Source organism: Patagioenas fasciata, chromosome 26 (genome assembly GCF_037038585.1).
Source record: "Patagioenas fasciata isolate bPatFas1 chromosome 26, bPatFas1.hap1, whole genome shotgun sequence".
Lineage (NCBI taxonomy): Eukaryota > Metazoa > Chordata > Aves > Columbiformes > Columbidae > Patagioenas > Patagioenas fasciata.
The window spans coordinates 2,956,944-2,970,388 of NC_092545.1; the positions used below are offsets into that span (position 1 = coordinate 2,956,944).

The 13,445-nt window shown below is 59.2% G+C and overlaps 1 protein-coding gene across 3 annotated transcripts in view; it reads left to right on the forward strand.

Annotated features, from left to right (window-relative positions):
• Positions 1-4,167: 4,167 nt before the first annotated feature.
• The window catches only part of TCF7L1 (transcription factor 7 like 1), a 28,641-nt gene continuing 19,363 nt past the window's right edge, over positions 4,168-13,445 (forward strand). Inside the window, exons 1-3 of one of the 3 annotated variants that reach the window (XM_071799341.1) lie at positions 4,168-4,603; positions 4,681-4,741; positions 5,678-5,808. In XM_071799341.1, coding sequence (XP_071655442.1) covers positions 4,400-4,603; positions 4,681-4,741; positions 5,678-5,808 — 396 coding nt within the window. In that variant the 5' untranslated portion in view covers positions 4,168-4,399. The remainder of the gene's footprint in view (positions 4,604-4,680; positions 4,742-5,677; positions 5,809-13,445) is intronic. The other 2 variants (XM_065856617.2, XM_071799342.1) reach the window with 2 other exon arrangements.

Sequence of the window (13,445 nt, forward strand, 5' to 3'; positions counted from 1 at the left end):
ATCCCACCGGGAATGGCCACGCCCCCGGGCCACAAGGCCACACCTCCTTATGATCACGCCACGCCCCCATTCCAGCCCCCGGCCTGGATTGCTACGCCCAGACCACGCCCCAGACCACGCCCCAAAGTCTTGGTGGCGTCCCAGACCACGCCCCCAGACTACGCCCCCGCCCGCCGGTCACGCCCTAGACCACGCCCCCAGCCTCAGCCACGCCCCCGGGCGGTGCAGCACCGCCCCCCGCGCTCCTGCCTCCGAAACGCGGATTTCCGCGGATTTGCCCCATTTCTCAGCCCGGAGGGGGCGGGAGCTGGGGGGGTGGCAGCAGCTTCGAGCCCGGGCCGTTTAGGGGCGCGAACGCGCCTCAGTTTTACCCCAAATCATCTAAATTCTGCTTTTTTGGGGGGGAACGCGGGAGTGCGGCGCTCAGAGATGGAGGGGCTTGCAGGACAAAGATTTTTCCCACCGGGGGGTCCCTCTCCCCTGCCCCCCCAAGATTCACCCCAAAACTGGGTGAAGGGGGAGGGGTCAAACAGGACTGCAAGCACTGAACCAAAATTGCCTTTTTTTCTGCTAAACCCGCCCCCCCGCGTGGAGATGACCCCTCCCCCGTGGGGGACAGGAGGTGGCGGGGGAGGGGACAGGAGGTGGCGGGGGAGGGGACAGGAGGTGGCCTCATCCCGCCCCGTGGGGGTGCAGATGTCCCCTCCCCCGCCCAGCTCGGTGTCCCCCGTGCTAATGGGCCATTTGCAGCTCGTGTGTCCCCAACCCTGTCCCCGGGACAAACCCACACTCAACCAGACTCGGGGGACAATGAGAGGGGCACAGAAGCCACCCGTGAGTCACCACCAAGGGGGTCGAGGTTGATTTAATGACACCCCCCCCACCCCGGGACCCCTAATTTGTCCCCAGAGCTGCTGACGGTAACGGCTGTGCTGGGATTTGTGCCCCGGAGGGTTCAGGCTTTGGTTGGGGAGGTGGTGGAGGGGTGGGGGTGTCACCCTCTGTGTCCCCAGCCACCAGAGGACAAGGGAGTCTGGAGGGGAACATGGGGGTGGGAGATGGGGAATGAGGTGGTCGGGGGTCCTGAGGTGCCTGAGGATCCTGGGGACATCAAGAGTCCTGAGGTACCTGAGGGTCCCGTGGTGGCCAGGGATGCCAGGATGGCTGAAGGTCCTGGGGACATCAGCAAAGGTCCTGGTGTACCTGAGTGTCCTGGGGTGTTGAGAGACAACTGACGGTCCCAGGGTGACCAAGGGTCTCAGGATGCCTGAGGGTCCCACAGTGGCCAAGAGTCCTGGGGTGACCAAAGGTCCTGGGGACACCAAGAGACCTGGGGTGACCAAAGTTCCTGGGGTGGCTGAGGGTCCAAGGGTCCCGTGGTGGCTGAAGGTCTGGAGGCGGCCAAGGGTCTTGGGGTACCTGAGAGTCCTGTGGTGACCTAGGGTCTCATGGTGGTCTCATCTCATGGACCTTCCATCCCACCATCACTTCCTCCATCTCATGCACCTTCCATCCCTCCATCATCCCATGGACCTCACATCCTGCCATCATCTCCATATCATGGACCTTCCATCCCACTGTCACATCTTCCACCTTGTGGGCCTTACATCCCTCTATCATCTCATGGACCTTCCATCCTGCCATCACCACCTCCATCTCATGGACCTTCTATCCCACCATCACCTCCTCCATCTCATGGGCCTCCCATCCTTCCATCATCTCATGGACCTCACATCCTGCCATCATCTCCATATCGTGGACCTTCCATCCCACTGTCATGTCTTCCATCTCATGGGCCTTCCATCCCACCATCACCACCATCATCTCATGGACCTCCCATCCTGCCGTCATGTCCATCTCATGGACCTCTCATCCCTCCATTGTCTCATGGACCTCCCATCCCACCTACCCAGCCAGGATGCTCTCAATTACCTAACGTGAAATTACTGAATCACTTAACGGGGCAGGAGGTTCTTGGGAACATCTTGAGAGATTCATTGCACCAGTTGCCTTCTGCTGGTACCTCCAAACCCCCCTGGGTGGCGTGGGATGGTCACCATCCACGTGTCCCATGCCAGGAACCAGCCCCCCTCACGGATTGGTGCCGCACGTCATTTACCTCCCGAGAAAACGTCAGGAAAAATAATGTTTGAAGCAATTATTTATATCTTTTAGCAGCCCCCCCGGCCACGTCCGGACCCCGAACCCCAGAGCCACTGGGGCAGGGGCAGATGTGACCTCCCCATTCAGCCCGGGGCTGGAAATGTTAATTAAAATCAGGGTAATAAAACATCTGGAGGGGGGGCTGGGCAGGGGGGGCAGCGCCGTCCCCTGCAGCTGCTTCTGGCTGTTCCTTGAGAACCCTGGGCAGGGGGGACGGGGTCACCAGTGATTTCAATGTGACAAAAGCCTTTTCATGAAGGTTTTCAGGCAAAGCAACTGAAGGAGCTTTGTGGAGCGGAGTGAGGGGCTGGCGGGGAGGGGGGACCGGGGGTTTGGGACCGTCCCTTGAAACGGGGAGGTGACAAGTCCAGGCGGAGGTTGGGGGTCACGGTGAGGGTGGTGGGATGGGTTGGAGGTGCTGGATGAAGCCCCGTTTGGTGCTGTCACTTCTTGGGTGACGGGCAGCAGGGTGAGCGCTCGCCCCACCCGTGTGTCCTTGTCACCGGGGAACGAGCCCACCCTGCAAAAAAAGGGAGGAAGAGGGTTTTCCAAGGGGCTCGGAGCCACCGTGGTGGGGACACTGGCACCCGGCTCCGGGCATGGGATGGGGTGGGGACCCTTCTCTGAGGGCTGATGTGGGTGACAGGGACACCCTGGTGGGATGGGGACACTTGGGCAGACTGGGGACACCTGGGACACATGGGGCCACCTCGGTGGGATGGGAAGGGACAGAGTCACCCGGGTGGGATGAGGGTTCTTCTGTGCCATGGGGACACCCAAAGGGGACAGGGACACCCTGGTGGGATGGGGACATCTGAAGAGTACGGGGCAGGGTGGGGTCAAGTCCAGGAAGATGGGGGGACCTAAATGGGATGGGGTGTCCTGTGAGGGATGGAGACACCCAGATGGGAGAGGAGATGGGGGAACCTCAGCTGGAGCACCCTGGGGGGAGGTAGAGGAACCCTGGGTGAGATGGGGGGCACTCGGGACAGGATGAGGGGTACATGGCATAGGGGGACCTGGATGGGATGGGGGGGACTCAGACAGGATGGGGGGACCCTGGACAGGATGGAGCAACTCAGATGGTGTGGGGGGAGCCTGGATGGGATGGGGGGACTGCAGGTGGGATGTGTAGTCCGTGGACAGGATGGAGGGACCCTGGGTGGGATGGGGAGACCCTTGATGGGATGTGGGCACCATGAGTGGAATGGAGAGAACCTGGATGGGATGAGAGGACTGTGGGTGGGATGTGGGGACCCAGGCAGGATGGAGGGACCGTGGGTAGGATGATGGGGACCATGAATGGGATGGGGGGGAACCCAGATGGGGTGTGAGGACTGTGCATTGGATGGGGGGACTGTGGGTGGGATGGAGAGACCCTGGATGGGATGGGAAGAGGCTGAGCGGGATGTGGGGACCCAGATGGGATGTGGGGACCGTGGGTTGGATGAGGGGACTGTGGGTGGGATGGGGAGACCATGGGTGGAATGGGGAGACTGTGTGTGGGATGGAGGGACCCAGAGGGGATGTGGGAATGGTGGGTGGGAACAGAGGGACCCTGCGTGTCATGAGGGGACCCTGGATGGGATGTGGGGACCCAGATGGGATGAGGGGACTGTAGGCGGGACAGGGGGACCCTGGATGGCATGAGGGTCCTTGGGTGGGGTGGGAAGAGGGGATCATGGGTGGAATGGAGGGACCCTGGATGGGATGGGGGGATGCTGGGTGGGATACGGGGACACAGACGGGTTGGGGGGGACCCCGGACAGAATGTCAGGACCCCGGATGGGATGGGGGGACCCTGGATGGGATGTGGAGGCCGCGGGTGGGACATGAGGACCGTGGGTGAAACGGGGGGACCCTGGATGGGGGGTCACTGGGCGGGATGTGAGCACCCAGACGGATGGGGGGACCCCGGGTGGGGTGAGGAGACCCCGGGAGTCATGGCCGGACCCGGACGGGACCGGGCGCCCCGGGGAGCCCGTGGCCGCGGCCGCGCCGTCGGTTCCCGCCCGGCGGGTGCCCCGTGGGCAGCGGGAGGTTCCTCCGGGGGCCGGGGCCGTTCGGCGGCGCCGGTGGCGGGCGCGGGGCGGTGCCGAGCCCTGCCCTGCCCCGCGGTGTCGGTTTGCAGCCGGGGCTCCTCCTCCCCCCGCCGCCCCGCGCATTCCCGACCCTCCCGGGCGGCGGCGGGGCCGGCGGTGCCGGAGCGGGGCGGGCGGCGGGGCCGGACCCCAGCATGCCGCAGCTCGAACCGGCGGGGGGGGACGATCTGGGGGCCCCCGACGAGCTCATCGCTTTCCAGGATGAGGGCGAGGAGCAGGACAAGGGCGCGGGGCGCGGTTCGGCCCACGGGGACCTGGACGAGCTCAAGTCGTCCCTGGTCAGCGAGACCGAGAACCGGGGCAGCGGCACCGGCACCGGCTCCGGCTCGGACTCCGAGGTGAGTCCCGGGGGTGGCGCTTGGGGAGGGGGGGACGCGACCCCCGGCCGGCCCCGCTCACGGGCCTCTCCTCGCAGGCGGAGCGACCCCCCCAGCCCCGGGAAAGTTTCCAGAAGCCGCGGGACTATTTGGCAGAAGGTACCGGCTCCGTTCCTGGCCCCCCCGCCCCGCTTTTCTCCCCGCTCCCCGTCCCCGTCGCATCCCCCGGGACCATTCGACACTTCGCAACTTCTTTGTTTCCGCCCCCAGCTGCGGGCGGGACCCCCCCCGTGTCCTCCCCCGTGTCCTCCTCCCGTGTCCAACCCCCTCCCGGTGTCCTCCCTCCCTCCCCCCGGAGGAACCGGTCCCGACCCCCCCGGGCCCCAAGTCCCGCCCCCCCCCCTCGGTAACCGGCCCCCGATCGCTCTCCTACGGATGGATCGGTGCCCACCCCCCCCATGGAGGAACCGGGCTCGGGACCCCCCCGCAGCCGGGGCCTTTCCGGGAGTGACCGGCACCGGGTCCCCCCCACAACCCGGACCCTCCTCCCGCAGTCGGGACCCCCCAGAACAACCGAGGACCCCCCCGCAAAGGGACATGGGCACCCCCAGAGGGACCTACCCGGCAACCCCCAAGTGAGAAAGCCCCCAGGAGAACCAAGGACCCCCCCCAGCTGACATGGGCACCCCCAGAGCAACCTACCCGCCCCCCCCAAAGTGGGGTGCCCCCCAAACAAACCAAGGAACCCCCCAAGGGACTTGGGCGCCCCCAGAAGACCCCCTAAGAGAACCAAGGACCCCCCCCCAAGCTGACATGGGCACCCCCAGAGGGACCCCCTCAAGTGGAGACCGCCCCCCAAAACAACCAAGGACCCCCCAAGGGACTTGGGCACCCCCAGAGGCCCCCCCAAGTAAGGACCACCCCCAAATCAACCAATGACCCCCCCCAAGTGACATGGGCACCCCCGATGGGACCTACCCAGGCCCCCCCAAGTGGGGAGGGGGTCTCAGACCCACGACCCCCCCACACTCCCATCCTCGCCTCCCCCCATAGGAACATCCCCCCTCTCCTGACCCCCCTTCCTTCTCTCCCCAGTGGTCCGACGCCAACAAGAGGGGGGGTTTTTTAAGGGCCCCCCCTACCCCGGGTACCCGTTCCTGATGCTGCCCGAGCTGGGCAGCCCCTACCTCGCCAACGGAGCCCTGTCCCCCGGCGCCGCCCGCACCGTAAGTGCCCCCCCGGCACCCCCAGTTCGGGGATGCTCAGCCCCCCCAGCCCCATCCCCAACGAAAACGATAAAAAGACAACAGAAGAAATTGAGTTTATCCCCCCTTTATAAAATTGTTTTACTTTGTCCCTTTAAGGGGGTGCACGGGGGGGGGTGGGTTTGTGGGGGGGGAGGCTTTTTGGGGTGGGGGGTGGAAACCTGACCCTGAGCTGCGCCGCTTTTCTCATTTAAAACTGCTCCTTTGGACGGGTTTAAAGCTCTTAATGGGCTGACATTGTCTGTCCCTCGGCGGCCTTTAGGAACTGATTGAGCAAATTGAGCGAGTGTTAGATGGGGGGGAAGGAGAGGGGGATTGGCCCCCCCAAACCTCAACAGCGTCTCTGTGCGCCCAGACCAGCCCCAGCACCCGCCTGGGCCAGAGTATAAACCTGGCTTAGAACTATAAACCTGGTTTAGAGATGTAAACCTGGCTTAGAAATATAAGCCTGGCTAAGAGATATACCTAGGTTATAAATATAAACCTTCTTTAGAGATGTAAGCCTGGTTTAGAGATATAAACTTGGTTTAGAGATATGAACTTGGTTTAAGATATAAACTTGGTTTAGAGATATAAACCTGACTTAGAGATGTAAACCTGGTTTAGAGTTATAAGCTTGGTTTAGAGATGTAAACCTGCTTTACGGATATACCTAGTTTATAAATTTAAACTTGGTTTTAGAGATGTAAGCCTGGCTTAGAGATATAAACCTGGCTTAGAGATATACCTAGTTTATAAATATAAACCTTGTTTAGAGATGTAAACTTGGTTTAGAGATGTAAACTTGGTTTAGAGATGTAAACTTGGTTTAGAGATATAAACCTGACTTAGAGATGTAAACCTGGTTTAGAGTTATAAGCTTGGTTTAGAGATGTAAACCTGGTTTACAGATATACCTAGTTTATAAATTTAAACTTGGTTTTAGAGATGTAAGCCTGGCTTAGAGATACAAACCTGGTTTAGAGATATACCTAGTTCATAAATATAAACCTTGTTTAGAGATGTAAGCCTGGTTTAGAGATATAAACTTGGTTTAGAGATATAAGCCTGGCTTAGAGTTATAAGCCTGGTTTAGAGATGTAAACCTGGTTTAGAGATATACCTAGTCTATAAGTATAAACCTGGCTTAGAAATGTAAATCTGATTTAGAGTTATAAGCCTGGTTTAGAGTTATAAGCCTGGTTTAGAAATGTAAACCTGGCTTAGAGATATACCTGGCTTAGAAAATGTAGACCTGGTTTAGAGATATAAACCTGCTTGAGAGATTATAAACCTATTTTACAAACATCAACCTAATTTAGAAACACAAACCCATTTAAAACTACAAACCTACTCTACAAACATCGACCAATTTTACCAATGGAAACCTGATTTAGAGATAAACCACTCCACACCCAGCCCTTCCCTGCCTCAGTTTCCCCTCCTGGTACCCTGAGGCCGTCCCGGGACGCAGCACCCGGTCCCCCCCGCAGCATCGCGCCGCGCTCACCCTTTTCTGGGTGTTTTGTGTTATTTTTCTGGGTGTTTTTATGCTTTTCTGGGTATTTTTCTCGCTCCGGAGCCGCCGTGGTGACACCTGATGGTTTTAAGCTTGGGCTCTGTAGGAAGCTGCGTTATCCTATGGGATATATATATAAATAGAGCATGGCAAAGGTTGGTGTGATGGGGACAGGATCCCGCCTTCCCATGTGTTTTTAGGGTTTGCTTTATGGGAAGCAACTGGTTTGAATGGTTGTTGTGTGTAAATCCCAGCCAGGGGGGTGGGTTGGGTGAACCCCCCGCATTCCGATAAAGGTTTTATTCCCAATTTGTCGCTTTTTGGGGGGTTCCTGTGTTTTGGAGACGATGCGCGGCTGGGCACGGTCCCAACGCCAGCGAGGAAGGGGGAATAATGACCAGGGCTGGGATTCAAGAACGGCTGCTAACGATGGTTTAATGAAGCCCAGGAAGGGGGATTAATTAAAAGGGTTTGGGGTGTGGGATGAGCCCGGAATTGGGGCTGGATCGGGACGTTTCTGTGCTGAGTGCGAGAGGCATCGAGCGGGACGGATTTGGGGTTTGTGGGTGCTGGGGGGTGAATTGGGTGCTGGGGGTTTGTGGGCGCTCGTCGGGTCCCGGTGCAGCCGGGGGGTCCTGGAGCCCCGTTTTGCCACATCCTGCAGTGAACAAGCTCGGGAAAATCCCCTTTTCCGTGAGCTCCTGAAGGATCCACTGGATCCCGGGACATCGTGGTGCTGGTGAGTCTGGAGCGGGCCCAGCCAGGCACAGCATCCTTGATCCTGGACCGGATACAGCATCCCTGATCCTGCTTGGGATCAATCCAAGCACAGCATCCTTGATCCTGGACCGGGTACAGCATCCCTGATCCTGCTTGGGATCAATCCAAGCACAGCATCCTTGATCCTGTATCGGATCCATCCAGGTGCAGCATCCTTGATCCCATACTGGGCACAGCATCCTTGATCCCAGACCGGATCCTGCCAGGCACAGCATCCTCGATCCCATATAAGATCTGACTGGGCACACAGCATCCTCAGTCCCATATGGGATCCATCCAGGCACAGCATCCTTGATCCTGTATTGGATCAGGCCATTCACAGCATCCTCAATCCCATATGGGATCCTGTACCAGGCACAGCATCCTCGATCTGTAGTGGGCACAGCATCCTCAATCCCATATGGGATCCATCCAGGCAGAGCATCCTCAATCCTGTACTGGGCACAGCATCCTGGATCCCGGATCCATCCAGGCACAGCATCCTTGATCCTGTACCGGGCACAGCATCCTCAATCCCATATGGGATCCACTGAGGCACAACATCCTCGATCTGTACCGGGCACAGCATCCTGGATCCCGGATCCATCCAGGCACAGAATCCTTGATCCTGTATTGGATCAGGCCATTCACAGCATCCTCAATCCCATATGGGATCCATCCAGGCACAGCATCCTTGATCCCATACCGGGCACAGCATCCTCAATCCCATATGGGATCCATCCAGGCAGAGCGTCCTCAATCCTGTACTGGGCACAGCATCCTCAATCCCATATGGGATCCATTGAGGCACAGCATCCTTGATCTGTACCGGGCACAGCACCTTGGATCCCGGATCCATCCAGGCACAGCATCCTTGATCCCATACCGGGCACAGCATCCTCAATCCCATATGGGATCCATCCAGGCAGAGCGTCCTCAATCCTGTACTGGGCACAGCATCCTCAGTCCCTTATGGGATCCACCCGGGCACAGCATCCTTGACCTGTACCGGACACAGCATCCTGGATCCCGGATCCATCCAGGCACAGCATCCTCGATCCTATATTGGATTGGGCCATTCACAGCATCCTGGATCCCATATGGGATCCATCCAGGCACAGCATCCTCAATCCTGTATTGGATTGGGCCATTCACAGCATCCTCAATCCCATATGGGATCCATCCAGGCACAACATCCTCAATTCTGTATTGGATCGGGACATTCACAGCATCCTCAATCCCATATGGGATCCTGTACCAGGCACAGCATCCTCGATCTGTAGTGGGCACAGCATCCTCAATCCCATATGGGATCCATCCAGGCACAGCATCCTCAATCTGTACTGGACACAGCATCCTGGATCCCGGATCCACCCGGACACAGGATCCTGCGCCCCGCGCTGGCTCCATCCTTAACTCCATATGGGATCCACAGTGGCCCCGATCCCAGATCCCCCGATCCCAGCTCTGCACCTGCAGCTCCAGGCCAAGACCCAACGGGCTGCTCAGCAACCACCCGCCTGTTTTTCCCCATTTCCTTCCTTTTTCTCCCCAAACCATTGGAGGAAACGCTCCGACCCGCAGGATCCAACTGCGTGGGAAAGGGAAGGATCGGGATTAAAAACCCTGAACCCCCCACGGATCCCGTGCCCAGGAGATGCTGCGGATGTGCTTTCCTGGATCAATACACAGGGACATGGGGGCTCTACCACCCCTCTGCTCCAAAACATTGATACATCTGGGAAATATATTGATAAATAACGAGAAATCGACCCAAAACGGTGCCTTCGCACACCCCAAACCCTTAGAGTCGCCTCATCCTTGTGCGAACCCACTGGGTGCAACCGATCGATCCGGGTTAACTCGCTATTAATCAGAATGTCTTAATTAGTATCATTTCCCAACATGACCGTCAAATTCAGTGGTTTTCCCCCAACCCAATGCGATTTTTCTGGCCGGGGGGAGATTTTCTGGGGCTCCTGGCAGTCAGTGGAGGAATGCGCTGCCGTCTAATGATGGAATTGATGCTCAGAGTAGCATTTTCAACCCGATTTCCCCCAAAATACCCCCAGAATCGGGGACCCCGCGCTCCAAAAGACACAAAAAACAGAGGCGGATCTGTCTGGGAAAGAAAAACCCATCGGCGCAACCTGCCAAGGAAAATGATGGAGATCCAGATTGGTTTTGGCAAGGCGGAGGGTGCTCCGGAAAGCGGGCGGGACGGCGGCTCCGGCGGCGCGGGGAGGGGGTTTGGCGCCGGGGGGCGCAGGGTTTGGGGTCTATCGGGGTGTTTTGCGGCCGGGGGGGTTGTTTGATGCTCCGTGCGGCTCCTCCGCGGGATTGATTTGGGATCGGATTCGTTTAGATTGATTTATTAGGGATTGATTTATTTGGGATTTCCCCCCCCACAGCGCATGTTTCCTCCCCCCCCTGCAAATTTTCAGCGGGAAAACCCCCCCAAAAAGGGCTTTTTCACACATTTTTTGGCCCCATCGCGACCCTCCCGTGCCTCAGTTTCCCCACTCAGATCCTGTGGAGCCTCCGCACACAATGGCCCCTTTATGTCTCCTCCTTAATTATGCTCTGCGGCTAATTACCCTGAGTTGTATTGCTTTCGTTTCTAGGGGGGCTCAATGAGCCCTCCAGGAGGTTCCAACCCCCCCAACTTCTCCCTCCTCCTCCCTTTTCCGACACGATTCCCAAATTAAAGCGATGAAGTAAGCGCTCCGGGCGACGCTCGTAAGGCCGGGGTTCGTTAAGGGGACTTAACGCGCATTCATCATCTTTCTGGTATTCTCAGCAGCTGCTTTTCATTAGATTTGATTTATTTTTGGGGTATTTTTTCGCTTCCTCGAAGCCGCTCGGGGAAGAGGAGCCCGGCGAGGAGCGCCCGGCCCGGCCGAGGAAGAGGAGGGTGAAGGGTGCTGGGGTCCCACTCGTCCTGTGTCTCCTATTGGGGTTTGGGGAGGAAAATGGGGGGTTTGGGGCGTGATGGGGCCGGATGGTACCCCAGGGAGGAGGAAGAGGAAGGGGTGATGGTGATGTGCGGATTCACAGTTTCTGTGTGTTCTGGGGGGATTTTTTTGGTAGAGGACCCCCCCCCGGTGTCCCATGGGTGCTGGTGGGGGATGGAAGGACCCCCCATGTCCCATGGGTGCTGTTTGGAGGGTACAAGACACCCCCATGTCCCATGGGTGCTGGTGGGGGGTGTGGGACACCCCCATGTCCCATGGGTGCCACTGGGGGATACAAGACACCCCCATGTGCCATGGGTGCTGTTTTGGGGGTGTGGGACACCCCCATGTCCCATGAGTGCTGCTGGGGGGTACAGGACACCCCCATGTCCCATGGGTGATGGGGGGGAGTGCAGGACTCCCCCATGTCCCATGAGTGCTGCTGGGGGGTACAGGACTCCCCCATGTCTCATGGGTGCTATTGGGGGGGTGCAAGACACCCCCATGTCATATGGGTGCTGTTGGAGGGTGTGGGACTCCCCAATGTCCCATGGGTGCTGTTTGGGGGGTACAAGACACCCCATGTTCCATGGGTGCTGTTGGGGGGTGTGGGACTCCCCCATGACTCATGGGTGATGGGGGGAGAGTATAAGACCCCCCATGTCCCATGGGTGCTGTTGGGGGGGTGCAAGACCCCCCATGTCCCATGGGTGCTGTTGGGGGGTATAAGACATCCGCATGTCCCATGGGTGCCATTTGGGGGGTGTGGGACTCCCCCATGACCCAAGGATGCTGTTGTGGGGTGCAAGACACCCCTATGTCCCATGGGTGCTGATGGGGGCACAAGACTTCTCAATGTCCCATGGGTGCTGCTTGGGGGGTAAAAGACACCCCCGTGTCCCATGGGTGCTATTGGGGGGGTACAGGACACCCCCATGTCCCATGGGTGATAGGGGGGAGTGCAGGATTCCCCCATGTCCCATGGGTGCTATTGTGGGGTACAGGACACCCCCATGTCCCATGGGTGATGGGGGGGAGTGCAGGATTCCCCCATGTCCCATGGGTGCTACTGGGGGGGGTGCAGGACCCCCAGGTCTCCCATGGGTGCTGCAGGGGGTTACAGGACATCTTGTATCCCCCCAAAAACGGGGATGCTCAGGGGGTCATGACCACTGGGATTTGTTCCACTGGGGCAGGGCTGAGCCCTTCGCATCCACTGGGACCCCACCCCCCGCCGGCACTGGGACCCCCCCGGGCACCGGGACCCCCCCAGCACTGGGACCCCCTGCCGCAGCTGCGGGCTGAATGGAGCCATTCAGGGGCTGGAGGGGGCTGGGAGCCGGACAAACGCCTTGGGGCAGCGCCGAAAACTTGGTGCCGCCGCTCGGGGGTGCAGGGGGCGACTCGGGGGGCTCAGCTGGCGCCACTTGGGGCTTGTTCAGTGGGTAGGGGGGTGTGTGGGGGATGCTGGGGGCACCCATGGGTGAGGGATGCTCGAGGTGCTCATAGGGTGCTCAGGGTACCAATGGGTGAGGGATGCTCAGGGTGCTTATAGGAGGCTCAGGGCACCCATGGGTGAAGGATGCTCAGGGTGCTCATAGGGTGCTCAGGGCACCAATGGGCGAGGGATGCTCAGGGTGCTCATAGGGGGCTCAGGGTGCTCATAGGGGGCTCAGGGCACCCATGGGTGAGGGATGCTCAGGGTGCTCATAGGGGGCTCAGGGTGCTCATAGGGGGCTCAGGGCACCCATGGGTGAGGGATGCCTGTGGTTGAGGAATGCTTGGGATGCTCACGGGATCCTTGGGGCACCCATAGGTGAGGGATGCTCAGGGTGCTCATGGGTAGGGGATGCTTGGGACACCCGTGGGTGAGGGATGCTCTTGGTACCCATGGCTGAAGGATGTTCAGGGTGCTTATGGGATACTCTGGATGCCTATGGGTGAAGGATACTCAGAGTGCTCATGGGGGAGGGGTGCTCAGGGCACCTGTAGGTGAGGGATACTCGGGGTGCTCATGGAGTCCTTGGGGCACCCATGGATGAGGGTTACGCAGGACACCAAGGAACGAGTGATGCTCAGGGTGCCTGTGAGCGAAGGATGCTCACAGCACCCATGGGTGAGGGATGCTTGGGGCACCTGTGGGTGAAGGATGCTCAGGGTGCACATGGGATGCTCAGAGCACCTGTGGGTGAGCGATGCTCATGGTTGAGGGATGCTCAGGGTGCTCATGGGATACTCTTGACACCTATGGGTGAAGGATACTCGGGGTGCTCATGGGCGAGGGGTGCTCAGGGCACCAAGGAACGAGTGATGCTCAGGGTGCCCGTGAGCGAAGGATGCTCACAGCACCCATGGGTGAAGGATGCTCAGGGTGCACATAGGATGCT